The sequence below is a fragment of the Stegodyphus dumicola genome, chromosome 11, assembly GCF_044657685.1.
Source record: "Stegodyphus dumicola isolate Sdum_Otavi_A_Nest chromosome 11, ASM4465768v1".
NCBI lineage: Eukaryota > Metazoa > Arthropoda > Arachnida > Araneae > Eresidae > Stegodyphus > Stegodyphus dumicola.
In genome coordinates, this window is record NC_140778.1 from 110817870 (window position 1) to 110832575 (window position 14706).

General features: G+C 30.4%; 1 protein-coding gene and 1 long non-coding RNA gene across 5 annotated transcripts in view; one reads left to right on the top strand and one right to left on the bottom strand.

Moving 5' to 3' along the window:
• Positions 1–13575, top strand: part of LOC146994241 (uncharacterized) — a 97724-nt gene extending 84149 nt beyond the window's left edge. Inside the window, exons 2-3 of the long non-coding RNA XR_015044093.1 lie at positions 6179–6403; positions 13407–13575. This is a non-coding gene — a long non-coding RNA (uncharacterized LOC146994241). The remainder of the gene's footprint in view (positions 1–6178; positions 6404–13406) is intronic.
• The window catches only part of LOC118201408 (RNA cytidine acetyltransferase-like), a 78573-nt gene that overhangs the window by 14138 nt on the left and 49729 nt on the right, over positions 1–14706 (bottom strand). For all 4 annotated transcript variants that reach the window (XM_085827095.1, XM_085827096.1, XM_085827097.1 and 1 more), the window contains 4 exons: positions 14199–14273; positions 5741–5970; positions 3654–3702; positions 2747–2951 (listed from right to left, as the gene is read on the bottom strand). In XM_085827095.1, the coding sequence (XP_085683221.1) occupies positions 2747–2951; positions 3654–3702; positions 5741–5970; positions 14199–14273 (559 nt within the window). The remainder of the gene's footprint in view (positions 1–2746; positions 2952–3653; positions 3703–5740; positions 5971–14198; positions 14274–14706) is intronic.

The following is a 14706-nucleotide window of genomic DNA, read 5'->3' on the forward strand; positions in this document are numbered from 1 at the left end:
ATGACAACAGGAACACTCCCATCATTATCCAACACAGCTTGACAGGACATGACAGACTGGTGATTACACCAGTTGTGCTTTCATTTTTTAGCAATATTCCAAGGAGCATTTTTCAATAGGATAATGTTCCCATATTGGTACCATTACCGAACATCTGCAGAATATTGACATATTGCCTTGGCCTGAAAGATCACCTATTTTTCTCCCATCGCACAAATATGCCACATGACTAGACAAAAAGTTCCACATCTTTAACAACCACAGACCACTGCTGATTTGACTGACCAAGAGCAACAGGCATGGAACTCTATCACACAAAATGACATACATCACCTGTATGACATAATGCATCACATTTGCATGCTTGCATTCAGCATCTTGGTTACTAGAGCGGTTATTAATGTACCACCATTTCACATTTAAAATGGTTCTTCTTGCACATAATTTAACCTGTGACATTAAAATATTAAATAAATATGTTACCTACATTTCATTCATCTAAACTGATTTCTTCTTGATGCTGGGATTTTGCTTCATTCATTTTCTATCAGCATAGTTTTTAGTACAAATTGTTCTTATTTTAAGCACTATAGTTTGCTTTCATAATAGGAAGGCTTACTATTTGAGTTACATCACAAATCACATTTAGTTGTATTGGTTCTAAATGCCAGAAAATTACAGTTAAGCATATTAAACTAACTTCTTGATTTAAAAATTTTCTCAATGAAGAATAGGCCAATGACATGGTCATGTCTATCTCCTGGTCAAATCCTCAGTATCTTACCAAGCCCTATATCCATTTAGAAGCTTATTGATTAAATAATAATATGCTTTGAAAGCTGTTAAGCCAATGAATAAATGCAGTGTGTAATGCTTTCTGAAGTAAAGATATTATGACCTTTTATATAATTAGTTTTTTGGAATATATTTCACGGGAAAAAAAATGTTTTGATTTCGTTATCTATTAAATAATTTATAAATGCTCTAGAGATTAAAATATGTCTTTCTTTCTGAATTCTTAATTAGTTATCCAATGCTCTCCAGATAAATTAATAAATTAAATGTTTACAAAAGAAAATAGTAATAAAATAAGCAGTGCAAGCAAAAAAAGCAAATGTCCTTGTTCTAATATAAATCATAATTAAAATACACATGTAAAAATATTTGCATAATATATTTTAGAATTAAAACATCAAATTACAGTAGAAGCTCAACTTTGGAAACAGAAACAATGGAAAACTTCGTAAATGCCGAATTCCAGATAAATAAAAATTCTGAATAATTGAACACATAAAAAGCGCAATTCATGGTAGGAAATCCAAATAAATGGAAGAAAGATTTTCCAGTTTAAAATTAAAAAAATAGTTATTTTATTTGTTATCAATTTGAATATCAAATGTCTACATTTCAAATTTTCTGAGATTTCGAAAGAAAAAAAGGCATTTCTGACATAAACGGCATCGAAGTAAAACCTATTCGATCACGAAACTCCACTGACATTCAGAACTGGCAGAGATTTTGCTACATGCCAGTTAATCTGACAGAAGTTTGGATGAACAGATTGCTGTTTAGTTACATAATCAACATATACAAGTTACAGCATAATATGCTAAACTCTAAAGCACTTATCATAATTTTTTATAATGCACAACAAATACTTATCTACTTTCACATTACATCACAATTTACTTGATTCCAGGATCCTGTAATTTTGAAAATACACAACTATTCGCTGTTCCATTGAAAATATACCCCAAATTTGCAATCATTTCTTCAAAATGCAATTAAAAAACAGATCTATAGCAGTTGATTTATGTTTTTTTTACAAAAAGTAAACTGGCTTATCACGAATTAATCGGGTTTACATAAATACAAAATGCTACATTACGCTTATCCATTATTGGCATGAAATCACACTATTTGGCAACAATTTTTATTTAATTTGAATCATACTTTGATTCATGTTTTAGAGTAGAGTAAAAAAGCTCTTATATGCTTAATATGTCCAAAAATATAAAAAACTCAAAAATATTCTGGTTACTTGAGCTTTCCTTAGTTGAACGATGGATAATTGGGCTTTTACAGTATATATGTATCAAGTCCACTGTTACATTTAGATAAAACTTTCTTTTTGAAATTACCTATTTTTTAAAACAGCATATTAATTCAAAATAGCAATTTGTTGATATCTATCCAATTTAACTAAAAGAAAGTTTTGAAATTAATATAATTAAACAACTTATTTTTTAAATTACCTTTTTAAAAAATTTTTTATTCGTATTTTTTCATTTTCAAGGCACAATGAATATATATCTTAAAATACTACCTTGATATGATGGTCAGATTTTTAATATGAATGAAATTTCTTATTTCTGTATATGGAAATAATTCAGATTTTAAGTTATGAAAATTTTGAAAAATATTTTATTACCACAAATATTAAATTAAAAAAAAGCAAAATAGAAATTGAATCACATAACTTATTTTTCTTGATCTATTTATATTCAAATTAATTTTTTATGCTAAGATGCTGATTATTGCAAGAAAGCATTAATTTTAAATTACACATGTTTACAACTTATATGAAATGTAAGTACAAAATGACATATTTTTTAAACTTTACCATTTATTGCAATTTTCCTTTAATAAGGGAAAAATAAAACATTATTACTCAAATATTGTAGTTATTTTATCATTGAAAATATCCAGATTTAAATATTTAACAATAGTTTAATGAGCAAAATACCTTTCCTTTTCATAGATTCTGTACTACAAAGATGGATGATGTTCAAAATCAATGATGCTGAGAGAGTTTTAAATGATATGGGTAAAAGATTAATAAAACGCTCTAGAAAATCTCTACAGAAATCAGTCAACCAGTTGCTTTCCTTTGATTCAACAGGATGGAGGCATTTAACCATGATACATGAGAATTCACCAGTCACATCACTCTAATAAGAAATGAAATAGAACAGCAATTAAATACATAAAAACTAGCATTAAAGGTCATTACAAAAAATGTTTTCTACATACGTATTTTAATACATATTAATACTAGCATATTCAATAAAATTTCATAATGAATTAGCTAAGTATGATGGTTAATGATGTATAATATATATATATATATATAGATAGATGCATTCACTTCTTTACACAAATGCTGAGGCGAGAGCCTACAAGTACTAATTCACTAGTCAACTTTCAAGAAATTGAAAGGTATTCTGACATGTGCTCCTGTGACATGCCACTTTACTGTTTTAGCATACTTAAGAAGCTTATTTGACTCAGATTGAAGACAAAATGAATTCAAGAGCTCCTACCTAATCTTAAATCCTTCTTAGCTTTCTACAATAAGCTCACTGATTTAGAATAAAAAACAGCAAGAGAATAATTAATACATATAAATAACTGCATAATATATCTTTCATTTCTTTATACTTCTTGGTTTTAAAATTTATTCTGAATTGGTACAAAATGGATCCAGTCAGAGGTTAATTGCATTCTTATATTATAGCCTACAACATAAAATCACTTTAAAAAGCAGAAAAATAAAAGTTACGTTTAATATATTTCCAGTTTTTATTTAATTATTTTTAATGTACGAATTTCTAAATTATTTTTTAAATATAATTACCCTAAGTAATACTTACTGCAGTTTGTCTTATGTACAGGGGGGAAAAACCACATTTCTTCCAAAACCTATAAATGGAAAAATAACCAATTACATTCATAAAATGCTTAAAACATTATAAATTTTATAAAAGTTTATAGTAATAAATGCAATAAATTAAATTTTTTACTCACTGCTTTAAATACCAAACCTTTCATAATGAAATTAAGGCATTACAAACATTTAAAGTGAAATATATTTAAAGTAATAAGTGCAACAGATAAAAACTCTTGGGCAATTAATTTCACTATTTAAATTTTAATGATTTCTTCAACCAACACATGTGCAAACTGACTTGCAATAATTAGCCCAAATCAGCCTAAGGCCTAATGTATGAGACATTTATATTTATAAAAAGTGTTTCATGTGTTAAAAAATTCAATGCAGATTGTCACAAGAATTCATTGAAATCAGGTGGAAAAAATAAGATCACCATTAACTGAAGCCCAAAAAACACATGGGAGATCATAACCTCTATCATCTACTTTAATCTGTGTAGTCACAGCAAAGTACATTGCAACAACTTGACTATCAGTTTCAGTGCTGGCATTCAGATAATACTTGTCAGCAAGAAAATCGTTTGAGATTTGCTACACTGTGTCAGTTTTGGCTCTTGATGATCAATTAACAAGCTTTTAATCATAATGATCGTTTGAGCTGGAAATCTTTTTCGGCAATAGCCATAAACTAGCATAAATTGATTGTTTTAATGAGTTAACATATAAACTACTTCATGTACTGACTTGATACTAATTTGGCATTAATCTTACAAATCTCTATTGCTCTGTCATATAATATATAATGACTACCCAGGTAAATAACAAACCTCTGTGGTGGATCCTTAGTCAGCATAATACTTATTGGCATGAATTATGTACAAGAGCTAATTAACTTTTACATATACTTACCCATAATGTCAGTAACAGACAGTTTGAAGAAAATAGTGTGACCCCACACAGGTAATTTCTGACTCAAAACTGGCTTTCTTCATAGCATTTAAAAAAAGGGGGGGGGAGAAGAAAATTTAAAAAGGCTTTCTTCATAGCATAAAAAAATGACTGGTTTTCAAGATTTGGACTCGTTTGAATATACATCAGACTTTATAAAATGAACTATTCATGCATAGAACTCACTACTAATAAATTCCGTGCTTTTGTAAACTGCTGTTGAGACTGCACAGTTTTGCAAATACCTACAAAACACTTCCAGCACTATGTTACAATGAACAGTGATAGTAATCAAGATGACATTAAATTATATTTAAAAAAGTGCCTTACTGGAGCTTCAGAATTAAAAAAAGATTTCCGTTGTCATATTCTAAATATAGTGCAATAAACAGCATTAACACTCTGCCTAGTACTTTTTCTGGTATAATAATATTAAAAATGAAACTATAATATGTATGAAATTAAATATGTTTAAATTTAAATATGATAATATGACTAGGAAAAAAATTAGAAATCAAAAGAAAAATAAGAATACAGCTAGAATGGTAGCACTGCTTAGCATACAGAATACCACAGTGAAATCCCACAGAAAAGTAGAAATACATTTTAATTTACATATTTTAAGATAATTAGAAAAACAAAAAAAGAATTTTCAATTTCTTATTTTTTGCATTATTATACAATATCTTTTCATTCTTAAATTGAAATGAAGCTTAAAAACACCAAGTGCATTAAAGATGTTTATTAAAGATAAAGTTACATAAAAATATAATTTTAATACAAAACTCAGGTCTAACCGGCAACACGTTTCTTCTCTAAATCATTACTTTACTAACTCTTTGAGCAATTATTCTTTTCCCATTCATCCACTCATGAAGAATACATTATATACCATTTACTGGTTAGATTATATAATTAATTACTTTATAATTTGTTTTCATAACCTTCCTTTAATTATGATAACATCTAGATTATCAAACACAAAAAGGGAGAAAAAAAATTCAAATTTATGTAAAGTGATAGCAAATGTCATGTCTAGATATAAACATTCTGGCTGCTGAGAGGATTTAAACTTTAGAAGTACTGATTTTTTTATATTCAAATAGAGTTTTCCACTAACTTCAAAAGTTCTGGAGTTAAACCATATGAAACTCCTACATAATCCAAGCTGCACGGGTGGAGTTCTTGTAATCTCAACAGCAAAGCTTGTGGTGTTTCAGACTGCAATGAATTTGTTGGATTGATTTTATTTGATTCCTTTCCATCCATATTTACCAAAGCATTTAAACTATTAACTTTCCTTCTATAGTATCCACACAGCAGTTCCAAGGCTCTCTGACCATAGCCCATCTGTTTAAAAATATAATATGAATGAAGCAAATGACAAAAGGGATGAGAAAAATATGCCACTATTTAGTTTAAAGAAAAATATAAATTATGATATGTATGCAAACTTATATACATGCAACTTACTTAGAGTACAACTTAGAGTTATTTGCTTATTTTTAATGGATTACATAAGTGTTCAGTACAAAAACTGATGACATTAACATTGCAGTGCTCGCACAGCATCCCACAGATGCCAGGGACTTTTTTTAATGGCTTTATAAACGGATGCACGATCAAGCTTGTGCTGCCATCTACCTTTCTGTCAACTATACATGAATAAGTAGAAATCATCGAAACAACACCGTTTTCATTTTAGAGCTGAGAGGAAGAGATTATAAGCCGATGTGCACTGCTGGAGTCTACTAGACCCACGCGACCATTTCTGATTCTAAATGTAAGTATTTTTAAATTTATATATTCTAGTAATTTTAATTTTTAAAATTATCAACAGCTGTCCTTAGTAGTGGATTTTTTTTTTTTTTTTTTTTTTTTTTTTTTTTTTTTTTTAGTGATAGGTAAAAGAAATTGTTTGTGAATATATTTAATTCAAAATTTAAAAAGAATATATTTCTTCTGGTATTTATAATTTTTATGGGTAAAGATTGTTTTTATTAGTTATTTTCTTACCATTAGAGTCAAGATGACTTCTCAGAAAAAAATTCAATATGGCAAATGAACGTGATAGAGAAATAGCACCACGTATGCTGATGGAAGAAGATGAATCAGGTGAATGGTCAAAAGTTTGCCCACCTAAAAATATACACACTCGGTGACATAATATTGTCACTCATTTACCAGGGGTGAAAGGTGTTGCGAAGAATGCTAGAACACCAGAGCAAGGTTGGGCATGTTTTTTCAACAATGGCATGCTATTTAATATAGTTAAATTCACAAATGAAAAGATATCCTCAGTGCAGGAAAATTATTCTCAGGAAAGGGATGTCCATTTGACCAACATAATTGAAATAAAAGTGCTTCTAGGCATATTATACATTTGTACTTCTAGAAAAGACAATCATGCAAATACCAAGTAGATATGGTCCTCTGATAAAATGGGTATTGAGCTATGCCGTGTAATAATGTCTGAAAAACGATTTAGGTTCCTTTTATATTGTTTAAGGTTCAGCAATAAGGATACATAGAGATAAAGAAGATAACTAACAATTTAGCGCCTATACGTGATGCGTTTCCTTCATTTGTTGAAATTTGTAAAAATGCTTATTTAGTTGGAGAGTATTGTACAATTGATGAAAAATTAGAAGCTTTTAGGGGTAAATGTTTCTTTAGGCAGTACATCCCTAGTAAACCAAATAAGTATGGGATAAAATTATTTGCATTGGTAGATGCTAGGATGTACTACACTGTAAACCTAGAAATATTTGCTGGCAAGCAGCCTGCAGGCCCATTCAAAATTAGCAACAAACCAGCAGATGTTGCGAAACGGCTGAGTTCTGTAATCTCTGGAACAGGTTGCAATATAAGTGTAGACGATTGGTTTACCTCGTTAGATTTAGCTAACTTTTTGCTTCAGAATAATCTTACTTTGGTTGGAACCATGAGGCCATCTGTAGCCATGAGGATGTAACAGTGAAATTCCTCTAGAGATTATGCAAACAAAGAATCGAAAAGTAGGAACATATTTATTTAGGTTTCAGAATGACTCAACTCTAATGTCTTATGTAACTAAGAAAAACAAGGTGGTTCTGATTCTCTCCACTTTGCATCATGATGATGCAATTGATGAATCATCTGAGGAAAAAAAAAAAAAAAAAAAAAAAAAAAAAACAAGCCACAGATGATAATCTTTTATAATGCAACTAAATCAGGTGTTGATACTGTTGACCAGTTGTGTAGCACTTATAATGTCGCCAGGAAAATGAGCAGATGGTCTATAGTCATATTTTATAGTATGATGAATGTAGCAGCTATAAATGCTAAATAATATATCATGCAGATAATTTATCAATCAGCACCAGATGCAGTGAGATTTTAAAACTTTTGAGTTGTAATCTAGCTGATGATTCTTTGTGTAGACGTTCTCAGTGTTCATCATTACCTAGAAACCTCAAACAGGATATTCAGTGCCTTTTCCCAGATGAGGGTACAGTTCAACTTACAGAACAGGCTCGAGCTACTAAAAGGCAGAGATGTCATGAATGTGGCCATTCCAAGAACAGGTACACCAAGTACAAATGCTGCAGTTGTAAAATATTTCTGTTTAGAATCAGCAAATATGCGCTGATTGCTAATTTGTGCAACTAACTAAATGAAATAATTTCACTTGTATTTTTCATTTGTATTTGCATAAGTTGAATACAATTAAGTATCACTGTAAACTGAAGTTTTATTTGTGTTTGTAATATGATGCCACAAATATACATGTGTTACTTCAATAATCATTTTGCATTCATAAATTTGAACTGAATGACCTAAATATATATTAGTACAGAAAAAAAATACCTGGCATCTGTTAGATGCCGCTTGACCTTTATCAGTAACAATATGTCACGCAAGCACTGCAGGGTTAAATATAAATAAACAAGATAAGCGTAAAGCTATAACAGAAATTACACATGCAATGCTGAAATTTAGGATAAATACAATGAATTTGGAGAGAAAAAATTATTAAAAATTGCTCTTTTTTATGAAAATGTTCTTTTATATGAATTGTTTTCAATCATTTACAACACTAGTGGCTAACTATCATATCTTCAAGAGTCAATTAATTATGCCTCTAGGTCTGAGAGTGCACAGTATGTTATGTTTAATAAATATTTAGTATGTCATGAAATAATTAAAATAAAATATTTTAAGATTTTTATACTGTTGATTCAAATAGCCTTTGTATGAAAATAATCTTTTTTTAAAAAAAAAAAAAAAAAAAAAAAACTTAGTATATGCAACCTGCAGGTTTTAAATTTCAGGACTAGAGTTATCAAAATTTATATAACTTCTTCCTTTGTGTTTTGAAAAGATTCAAATCAGATAAACATATAGCATCAGGGCGGAAATTTTATTTCCAAATAAAGATAAAACAATCTTATAGAAATGGTAAAATCCTAAGAACACATCTGGTAATTACAAAGTAATTTATTATAAAACTATACATATTTGAAAAAAATATAAAGAAAAACTTTAAAAAAAAGAATATTATTTATTGCATTAATTTATATTTCTGTATATTCTAGCATTACATAAATTTATGGTGTAAAAGTAATACAGCATGGTTGCCAAACAATTATATTATGCAGTGTTATGCATTACTAGAAAAAAATCTGCAACACTAAACTAATTTTTTTTTTAAAAATAAATATTTAAAAAAAATAAATATTTTCCTCATTATCTAGCAATCAGTGGTTAAAGGCCTGATATACATCTAACATTTCTTATCCACACAAACAGTGTCCCTGCTAATCGAGTGGATTAGATTGATGGGCATAAACAATTATATTTGGATACTGATGCTAAGCAGAAAACTAAGTTGATTAGATAAATATTTATAATTTTTCAAAAGTAACATAAACATACACCATTTTTAACATAGGAAGCTCTACACAAGATATGAGATTGCTATCTCTCATATCTATCTGCTATGACAAATAGCATTCCCTCATCTTGCAGTAATAATTTATTTATATTAAAAGACAATATTTAATTTATTCATTTTTCATTATGTGAAATAGTAAGTTGATTTTAATGAATTTTGTCAATTAAATAATACTACATTGTAGACCAAGTATGCTAATTTAATATTAAATGAAGCCGTTGTTCTTAGGAGCATTAAAATTTATTTCAATAAGCAAAAGAAAAAAAAAAAAAAAATCTAAACGAATCTGTTATTTTTCTATTTTATTATATTATATTAGAATTCTACAAATTTAATGCAATATGGATAGAGTAGCTAGCAAGTTACTGAAAATGATGAATGACAAATTCTTCTATGAAATGGCTTTAATGTGTAAAGAGCGAAAAAAAACTTATTATGCTTTGAAAACTAACATGAAAAATTACCCATTTTGGGTGCCATATTGACAGATTTTAGTTCATTTATTTTGCAAATAGAAACTTTCTCTCTCTTTAATCAAACAAAATAGAGCGACAACATAACTCCTCTTTTTTCACTATGATCCTATTTACAGCCTACTAAGAAAACCCATTTGGGGAACACTGACCAAGTAACTTAACCTCTGCTTCCTGTCAAGATGTTCAGCAAATTCTTCCGACCACACGAAAGTTAAGAATAAGAAATTGAAATAAAGTAACAAAAGCTTTTAAACTGCCCTTGTTAATCTAATGCACACCATTTCAATTAAATAAAAACCTTAAAAACAGTTAATTCAAATACATTAGCATAGTTAAAATTGATGACACAACAACAGTTAAAGGGAGGGAAAAAAGAGTGATAAGTTGAAAAATGTGGTCATGTAAATGACGGTTATATATTAATTGCCAGATAAGAAGCTAAACCAAACTGAAGCACCTGGCATTGAGAAAATATACCAAAATATATAAATAAATAAAAAAGTATCTGGTATGGTTTTAGATCCTTTTGGATAAAAATTTGATGATATTTGATTGCCATTCATATTTATTCCATCTTCATGAAGCAGCATAACGTTGTTGTTGTTGACTTGCCTGACCTATAGTAAGCTCAAGCCCACGAAACTCCTCATGGCAAGGACTGCAAGATATGCCTGTTGTTGGCAACAGCATTGAGCACCATACAGGTGGCAATACGATTTAGCTCAGTTCCACTCCCAGTGTTGATGGAGAGCACAATAAGACTGAGAAGGGATGGGTCTGAGGGTTTCCCACCCCCATCACCTACCACCAACCTCTTGAGAGGACTTTCAGCTCGCCACATATTTAAATGTATAATGTACATGCCCCCATGCTGCATGGACATTATATGTTTACAAAACAACCCATGCCTTCTCCGTGATTCGAACCCGCACCCATCAGCATGGCAGTCAGTGATACTATACCGGTTGGGCGGCGGCAGTATAATGTTCCTTGCAGAAGCACTCTGTTCCTTAAAACAAAGATTCCTAAACAGCTTTTTACCCTTCACTGTGAATCATCTTAAATTTCCTATTATCTTTCATTTTCTCAGCCTCTAAGTCTTTAACTTTTACTTCTACTATACTAAAAATTCCACTATTATTCTAAATAGTAGAACTTCGTACTTTCAGAAGGAATTTGGTTAAGCATTTTATTTACCTGTTAAGTAATCTGTTTTAGTTTATGAATGTAAAAAACTACTTATATCAAAGTGTTGGTATTTTCTACACCTTTTCTTGTTTAATTTATGAAACACATTAAAAATAATCCAAACTTAAATAAATGTACATATATTTTTCGAATTTTGGAAAGGAGAGGGGGGAATGATCATCTAGCAGTGGTAAAAAGAATGCATGAGGTGACTTTTTTTTTAATTTTTTAACAAAATTTAAAATTTCACTTGCTAAATATTTATCCAAACATACATAAACAACAATAATGCAAAGAGAAAAAGTATTTAGAAATAAGGAAACAGATAAATTTATTTTCTATCTGAAGTCTACAGTTTGGTACCTGGAACACATTTTTGTTCATTACTTTGACTCATGCAAATACTTTGACAGCTAAAAATTAAACTTTCAGATTGACATTTCTTTCAAATAATTCTAGCATGTTTAATGAAACATTAACTAACTTATATTTTAATTTAAATTAAAAATAAACAAATTATGAAAACTTCTAAATTTTCAGAACTACTTTCCAAGTGAAGCAAAAAGAATAAATAATGGCAATTTAATCGATACTGCTGGCCACCCAAATTGCAACACCAAGAAAGATAAGAGATATCACAACAAAATTTATTTAGTAGACATGTTAACATTAAATTTATTTAGTAGACATGTTAATAGACATTAACATGTTGACCAAGTATCAAATGATTAAATTTATAGACTTTTGTGAAGTGTGGTTCCTTCAAGAATCAGTAGCCAGAGTAGCCGCCTCTGTTGGAGATTATTGCTGCCACACGCCTTGGCACTGATTCAAAGAGACTTTGGATGTGTTCTTGAGGTACAGCAGACCAAGCAGCTTTCACACATTGCCAAAAGTTGATCTGGTGTGGAAGTTTGGGATGTAATCTGGGTCAATCGTTCAGCAACCATGGACCACATGTTTTCTATCGGCGAAAGATCCGCAAAGCAAGCCAACCAGAGAAGCAATTCAATCTGGCGACTGATGAAGAAACCTTGACAATGCGTACCACATGTGGTCACGCATTATCCTGTTGAAATATGGCTGTGGACAAGCCCTGAAGGTAAGGAAGGACAACTGGCTTCAACACCTGGCTGGCTATTTAAAGTACCAGCAATGGGAACTAGAGGAATGCGAGAGTGATATCCAATACCGCCCCATACCATAATACTTGGTGCAGGACAGTGTGACGGTGCATAGCGCAGCTGTTCAGCATCCTCTCTCCACGGTGTGTCCAGACTCGAATCCAAACATCGTGGTGTTGCAGACAGAAGCATGACTCGTCAGTAAAGATAATTTCATTCCATTCTGCCGTTCACATCCTTCTTTCATTGCACCATTGGCGGAGACGTCTGTGGTTCTGCGTCAAGGGTAGACGAAGCATTGGACGTCTTGCGGACACACCACTCTGCTGTAAACGGCGTTGAATGGTACGTGCAACACTGGATGATGCGTTACAGACTGAATGTGCTGTGCTATGGTTCGTGATGTGACTGAGCGATCTGTCACTGCCATGCGCACAATGTTCCTGTCATCACGTGAAGTGGTGTACTGAGGTGGATACGATCAAACACGTCGGTTCGCCATACCCTCTTGCATCCAATGGTCACATATCCGCATTACAGTTGTTTAGTTTCGTCCAACACAACTACCGATTTCTCTGAAAGGTAATCTACACTCTCAGTGGGCCACTATTCTTCCTCTGTCAAACTCAGATACTTGATCAAACAATGAACGCTGTTTATTACAAGGCATAATTGATTTTTTTTTTTTTTTAAACCACAAGAAAAACACAATTGCCAAACTTGAAATCGTCGAAAACTCCAAGCCTTAAATAGTGCTTTGAAGTGATGCCAAAGGCACGCGTGATGTGGGTTTGCACTGAAATTCTAATCATTTGCATATCTCACCTCTGCTAATGCATGTTGTAAATTTCATGTTATTTGCATGCTTCCTTCAGGGGGTTGCATTTACGGTAGCCAGATGTGTATTTCTCTTATTTATTAACTTTTCCTTTAACACAGAAATTAAAATATATATGTTTGCTTGTAAATAATAATAAATTTTTTATGCAAACTACAAAGTTTTTTAACATTATGTCTGAGCACTGGAGGAAAATTACTAGAAGCTATCTTTTTTCATTGCAGATTATAAATGGTCATCGGTCAATCATTTTGTTTACTTACAATACTTACAAATTTTCAAATGTGGAAAAAGATTGTTCATAAATAAATATATTCCAAAATATAGTGATTATTCTTGTGCAAAAAGTTGTAGATCAGCATATTTCTTTTTTGACAAGAATGTTAAATTAAAAAAAGTTAATAAAATCTATATCTTCAAATACTTGAATAAGTTTTATATCCCACTGTAAATTAATTACCTCACTTTAGATTTCCTGGTGATTACTCATGTTGATAAATAATGTAATAATGTAACCTGGGACTGGTAATGAAAATAATTTTTCAGTTTCAGATCTCTGTTGTATTCTACAATATTGTGATGAATACCTTAAGAATATATAAATGTGATATTTTTCAGTGATCTCTTTTACACAAAGAATATCCAAGTATCATCAATTAACAATTTCATTTTACTTACTTATATTTTAACCATATTTAACAGTATTTCGAAAATTCTTGAAACATTACGTTATGCTGTTATTACTATACCTAACCCACACAACTTGGAAAATCTTGTCGTTGTACAAAACATAAAATCTTTAACTTATCTTCCAAATGATCCCATAAATTTCAAAGTGTGATGCAGTGAGAAATTTAAATTAAATTGTATTAAATTTGAATTGTTTTTCAATTCCAATTTGAATGTTGTACTTTTTATTGTATGATTTCTAAATTCTGGCAGAGAATTATGCACAGGAAAAATATAAGCTTTTTTTTCAATTACAGTAATATCTTTAGAAATAAGTACATAATTACCTTTTGACAATCGGGATGAGTTGCAATCCTTACTATACGGGCACTGCTTAAGCTTGGAAAAACAGCATCTTGGAACTAAAAATAACATGTTCGTCTAATTCACATATCTTTATGATTTAAAAAAATTACACAGCTTAAGGAAAAAAATTGCATTAAATAAATGAAAATATTAAAAACTCATAAATAAATCAAAAACTGATTTCAAATTTTTAGTAAAAAATATTGAAACAGTGTACTATCATAGACTATTGAACTATCATAGACAGAATTTTTTTTTAATTGAAATTTTCAAAAATTTAAAATTAATGCCACTCTTCCGCAGATAAAAGTATTAAATACTAATGTTAAACTTCTTTGATCGATTGGTCCCAAAATTTGTTGAGTGGTTAAAACTGCTGAATACTAGGACTTGACCTTAGTTCTAGCCCAGGCGAGCATGGTTGGTTTTCAAAGTTTTCAGTATGTGTAACTTGAATACAAGTTAGCTTCTCTTAGAAAGTGCTGTATG